General features: G+C 50.8%; 1 protein-coding gene across 1 annotated transcript; it reads left to right on the forward strand.

The window, feature by feature from the left end:
- The first annotated feature begins 2,131 nt into the window (after window positions 1-2,131).
- LOC147991720 (uncharacterized) lies at window positions 2,132-2,713 on the forward strand. Its single transcript, XM_087538780.1, has one exon. It carries the CDS (start codon window positions 2,132-2,134, stop codon window positions 2,711-2,713), a length of 582 nt encoding a protein of 193 aa, XP_087394906.1.
- The last annotated feature ends 3,641 nt before the right edge of the window (window positions 2,714-6,354 follow it).

Consider the following 6,354-nt stretch of genomic DNA (forward strand, 5'->3'; position numbering starts at 1 on the left):
CGCCGATGCAAACTTTGACACTAATCCAGATTATTCTGAGTAGTAAACTGGATTCGTATAGTAGAACAGTTATTTGGAATAGCTCCAAGTAGAACGTGGTAGCTGCATCTAGGAGATGACATAGAGATTTGTGAAGCGCACATGGATCTGAAAGGTTCAGACCCGTTGACTAAAACCTCTCTCACAAGCAACACGATCAAACCCAGAACTCTTTGGGTGTTAGTCACATGACGATGTGACCTGTGAGTGTTAATCACATGGCGATGTGAACTAGATTATTGACTCTAGTGCAAGTGGGAGACTGTTGGAAATATGCCCTAGAGGCAATAATAAATTGATTATTATTATATTTCCTTGTTCATGATAATCGTTTATTATCCATGCTATAATTGTATTGATAGGAAACTCAGATACATGTGTGGATACATAGACAACACCATGTCCCTAGTGAGCCTCTAGTTGACTAGCTCGTTGATCAATAGATGGTTACGTTTCCTGATCATGGACATTGGATGTCATTGATAACGGGATCACATCATTAGGAGAATGGTGTGATGGACAAGACCCAATCCTAAGCCTAGCACAAGATCATGTAGTTCGTATGCTATAGCTTTTCTAATGTCAAGTATCATTTCCTTAGACCATGAGATTGTGCAACTCCCGGATACCGTAGGAGTGCTTTGGGTGTATCAAACGTCACAACGTAACTGGGTGACTATAAAGGTGCGCTACAGCTATCTCCGAAAGTGTCTGTTGGGTTGGCACGAATCGAGACTGGGATTTGTCACTCCGTGTAAACGGAGAGGTATCTCTGGGCCCACTCGGTAGGACATCATCATAATGTGCACAGTGTGATCAAGGAGTTGATCACGGGATGATGTGTTACGGAACGAGTAAAGAGACTTGCCGGTAACGAGATTGAACAAGGTATCGGGATACCGACGATCGAATCTCGGGCAAGTATCGTACCGCTAGACAAAGGGAATTGTATACGGGATTGATTAAGTCCTTGACATCGTGGTTCATCCGATGAGATCATCGTGGAACATGTGGGAGCCAACATGGGTATCTAGATCCCGCTGTTGGTTATTGACCGAAGAACGTCTCGGTCATGTCTGCATGTCTCCCGAACCCGTAGGGTCTACACACTTAAGGTTCGATGACGCTAGGGTTGTAAAAGGAAGTTTGTATGTGGTTACCGAATGTTGTTCGGAGTCCCGTATGAGATCCCGGACGTCACGAGGAGTTCCGGAATGGTCCGGAGGTAAAGATTTATATATGGGAAGTCCTGTTTTGGTCACCGGAAGAGTTTCGGGGTTTATCGGTAATGTACCGGGACCACCGGGAGGGTCCCGGGGGTCCACCAAGTGGGGCCACCTGCCATGAGGGCCACATGGGCTGTAGGGAATGCTCCTTGGTCTACATGGGCCAAGGGGGCACCAATCCCACTAAGGCCCATGCGCCTAGAAGGGGAGAGGGGGCAAACCCTAAGGGCAGATGGGCCCTAAGGCCCATATACCCTGCGCCTCCCTCTCCTCCCCCTTGTGGCCGCCACCCCTTGGCCATCTAGGGTTGCCGCCCCCCTAGGGGTTGGAACCCTAGAGGGGGCGCAGCCCCTCCCCTTCCCTATATAAATAGAGGCCTAGGGCTGCCCCAAAACACAGGTGATTTGATCTCTCGTTGGTGCAGCCCTGCATATCTCTCTCTCCCTCCTCTTCTGTGGTGCTTGGCGAAGCCCTGCAGGATTGCCACGCTCCTTCACCACCACCACGCCGTTGTGTTGCTGCTGGATGGAGTCTTCCTCAACCTCTCCCTCTCCTCCTTGCTGGATCAAGGCTTGGGAGACGTCGTCGGGCTGTACGTGTGTTGAACGCGGAGGTGCCGTGCGTTCGGCACTTGGCGGTGATTTGAATCATGACGAGTACGACTCCATCAACCCCGTTCACTTGAACGCTTCCGCTTAGCGATCTACAAGGGTATGTAGATGCACTCTCCTTCCCCTCGTTGCTGGTCTCTCCATAGATGGATCTTGGTGACACGTAGGAAAATTTTGAATTTCTGCTACGTTCCCCAACAAGGCGCTCCCTCCACACTCTGTGTGTCGCCCACTCTCGCCGCTTTTTGCGTCACCATGTCGATCCACCGCCTGGGCGCTTCGGATTTTCGCGGAGTCCGCGAGCGCCGCTCCGGCGCCTTCTCCTGCGGGATCTTGTTTCGCGAGAAACGCCTCATCCTCGGCACCTTCGACACCGCAGAGGAGGCGGCCCGCGCGCACGACGTGGCGGCGTCGCGCCTCTCGAGGCCTCGTCGAGATATGAATTTTCCCAACGTGTCGAGCCAGCGGGCGCGGGATCTGGCGCCTCTCCCACGGCTTTTCACCGACGAGGATCGTCGTGTCCACCGGAGGCGGCAGCGTCGCCTCGCCATCGTGGAGAAGGACGTGGAAGCCTTAGTGGTGTGGCGCGGAGACTTCTCGCGGGACATCGTCGACGAGCGCCGGTCCTACAAGCAAAGGAGGTTGGAGAGGGACGTGAGGAGGAGGGAGCGAGCCGCCTATCGGGAGGACAAGCGTTTGCGGAAGCAGGCAGCTCAATTGAAACTGGAGCTACGAGAAACGGCGGGTTGGGATTTTGAAGACGAGGCGTATGTTGATGCCTACATTCAGACGTCGGAGGAGGACATTATCGAGTCGGAGTCAGAAAGCGACGAGTAGTGGTCTTTTCTTTTATCTGTGTACGCTAGAACTATCTATGTATCCATTTTTATCTGAAAAAATGGCCGACGGCGTTGGCGACGTAGCAGACGGGCAAGGGTGTGAATCCAATGTGCCACCGACCAGCGGGTCCGATGAAGAAAAAGGGAGCCGCGTGCGTCCATCTTGTGTCCGCGCCGACGTAAATCAGGCTTAAAAATGGGCCAAGAATGAGTTGGCAGGCGGACGAAAGCGGACGCGGGTCCGTTTGAATCGGCGCGTTGGGCCGGCTTTTTTGTCCGCGCCGATCCAAACGGACGGCCGCGGACGAAATGGGTCGCCTCCTTTAAGTTGCTCTTACCACGTAGTCTTGCGAGTAGACTCTTGTCGTTGCTGGTGTACTTTGGGTAATTCGGCTGTTCCCTCGGGCGACACTTGTTCAGCTGCGGTTACATTTGTTAGTTAGGACGCTAATGCTGGTCCGGAGTGGTCTAGTTTTTTTATAGTTAGGCTTCTGTACCTTCTAACAGTATAATAAATACTGTCTAGAATCTGGATTGTGGAGTTGCTCGCTCTACTCTATAATTTTCACGTGAGCACCGACGGCGTCCCGTCGTGTGTTTTCGAGGACAGGAACAAGCGTCGCTTTTTATTCGGACCGATCGATCGATTCAAGCCATCAACGCCTTGGAACTTCGCGGCTGTACCCGTGCATGTCCGGGCACGGGAGGACTTTTGCTTTTGCAGGTTTGGAGAGAAGCACGCTCGGATTTCTTCCTCTCTTTCTCTCCGACAAAAATAGAAGCACGGATTTCTTCACGGCACAGCTTTACCATCTATGGCTGTAATAACCACTGGCCATAACCGCAAAAATTTCCACATTAGGCTGGCGTACTCTGCGAGGAAATGGAGATATACACAGAGAGGGAGAAGGCGGGCACCTCGCCTGTATATATCACGGTTTGGATCGTAGCGCGGGTGGCCGGACCGGACGCTGAAGATTCTCGGCCCATCGCAGAGCGCGGCACGGCACGGCATCTGCATGGCGGCAGCGCTGGACGCAGAGGAGGAACTTGCCGTTTCCCGAAAACACCGCCGCGGCAAAGCGACGTGACGTGTGGTGCCGGGGCCTGCCGACGGACCCGTGCACATCTCAACACGGGCAATGCGACGCACCGCTGCACGTACGCACAGGGTCCGCAGCCTTTACGACGCACGTACGTACGGCCGGTACACGCATAATAACAAAGAAGAAAAAGGTTTGAAGAAGAAAAAAATAGCTGAGCAGCGGCCGTTTCGTGGTTTCTTAACTCGTTTTTGGCCGGTACCATCGGCTGTGGACTCGTTCGTGCTATACTTCGGCTGAGACCGGCCACGAGCTGCACAGTGTACTGCCACGATGATAACGCTGGCCGGCTCCTCTGTTCGATTTATTGTACGTACGGTTTACTATGGACGGCCATGTGAGCCGCGGGAAAAGGTGTCGAAAAGCATGGATTCTTTTCGCCAAAGGGGCGAATAAACGCATCACGCCGAGGCAGCGAAAGCGGAGGCGATCGGGACTTCAAGATGCCTGTGAAAGATCAGTCAGCTCAGCCGTGCCCAGCCCAGTGCGCACCTACCGTCGTGCCAGTGAGGCAGGCCTCTCTCTTCTCGTCTGAAGCTCGAATTAATATACGCCCTGCAAGATTCTCATTCCGCTGTCCAGTTTGATCCTAACAGCATAGTGCTAATCTACCTTTCGCGAAAAGTGTACTGCTGATCGGGATCTAGTCCACCTTTATTTGGGATTAAAGGCAAGCGTTTTGACCTGGTCGTAACCGTACCTCACAGGTCTCAGCAATGGTGGTGGGCTGTAGAGGCTGTAGCTCAAAAGCAAGGCCCTACTTTTGTCCTAATAATGATTTCAGGTCAGCTTTTACTCAGGGGAAGGACAACAGTACTATTACTGGTACTACTAATTGTAGCTCCAAATACACCTATCGTAATTACTTATTTTAGTAGTTTATATATATGGTCTGTTTAGAACACATCTAGATGTAACATCACATCTAAGCTGATGTCCTTTTTGTTTGTGGTCTTTTTTTCGTCTTAGTTTTTTTTTTGTTTCTTGTTGCTGCATTATATATTTATGGAGCTTAGATGTGACATTCTTAAAAAACATCTAGACGTGAATTAGACAAACTGTTATGTATAAATTAACAAAGGGGCATTGTCTTTACTGACGTGTTTGGTTGTCATCTCTATTTTTGACACTTTGCATACTTGTATCAGTTGAGCCTGTTTGAGATAGTGCGCATCGAAAACTTAGATTTGCATGTCGTTTGTTTGCTTGCATGTAGGCTAGCTGTGTCAATGAAGCAATTTTTAGCGCCGTGTTTGGTTGTCTGAATCGCACTTCTTAGACAAGCCACACCTTGTTTGGTTGCGAATAACATAAGGTGTGATCACCACTTCTCACCAGCACTGACTTTACCACACACGGTATCAATAACGTTTCGGTCCTAGCTAGAAAAAATAAATGACAATTCGTCCTAATTACTAACAAATTGCAGCACAAATCAAGAGCCATATGGCTGAATAGGGTAAAGTTCATCCATGCTAAGTAGGTGGAATTCCATCTTCTTCTTTTTCTCCTCCCCCATTTCGAGACATCCCGCCTCCACCGATTTCCTTCTCCCAACATCTCCGCCTGGTTCCCTCCACATCACGGCATACATTGTGTCCTACTTTTGCGCCCGACTCAACCTGACTTGCCGGAAATGGCCGATTCGAACGTTTGAGTGAGCCAAGCTCTGAGCTGCTTTAAGTTTCGTGCCGATGTGAGTCAGGCCTCCTGTATGCAACCACACATGCTTTTTTCTTCCCGCCCGTCACGCCCCGAGACCGACGCGCCAGGTGTCTTCCAGTTATTCGCTGTTGTTGCCTTGTCTTTCGCTTGCGTGTTGCTTCTTGTCATGTCATCATCCGCATTGCATCATCATGTTTTCGAAACTTGCATCCGTTCGGGTTCCCCAGTTCCGTCCGTTGTACGTTCTGAGCCCAACCACACTCGCACGCGCCCGCGGCGTGTCCGAGATATTATTTTATAAGTGGTTGGAAAATGTTCTCGGAATGGGATGAAAGTTAGCGTTCGGTGTTGTTATGTTGTCAGTAGACCGCCTGCCAAGTTTCATCGCATTCGGAGTCCGTTTGACGCCCCAACGGATAACTATAGCAGCATTATAGTCGGTCTATTGTCGGACGTTTTCGGTCTCCGGAAACAGTCGCCGGGTCTCTCTCGTCTCTTCTCTCAGTCCAAGGCTTTTTGCACAGCCCACTATCACTTAAAGCCAGGCCATACCTAACCCTCCTCAGCATCCGGAGCCGTCCGATTATTATCGGGGGGCCCCGAAACCCCTCCTAACCGCCTGACCCTCCTTGCCTAGTGTATCAAACCCCTCGAGCGCATCCGAAAGTTGTCCCGAACCCGACCCGGATAGTCGTCACTGTTGGGTCTGGATCATCCCCTAACATCTATAAATCATCTCCGTTTTGTTAATTGGTCTCCCTAGCCTATTTTTCTCGACCGCCCGATTGCGATCGGACGGACCGAATACCCCTAATCTAAGCCTACAACATATATAAACAGATCAACCCTAATTTCTAGGGGAGATGTCCCA

The sequence above is a fragment of the Triticum urartu genome, chromosome 1A, assembly GCF_056163025.1.
Source record: "Triticum urartu cultivar PI428250 chromosome 1A, HENAU_Tu73, whole genome shotgun sequence".
Taxonomy (NCBI): Eukaryota; Viridiplantae; Streptophyta; class Magnoliopsida; order Poales; family Poaceae; genus Triticum; species Triticum urartu.

Excerpts from the sequence above, each read along its gene's own strand:
- LOC147991720 (XM_087538780.1), top strand. The coding sequence starts at position 2,132 with ATGTCGATCCACCGCCTGGGCGCTTCGGATTTTCGCGGAGTCCGCGAG.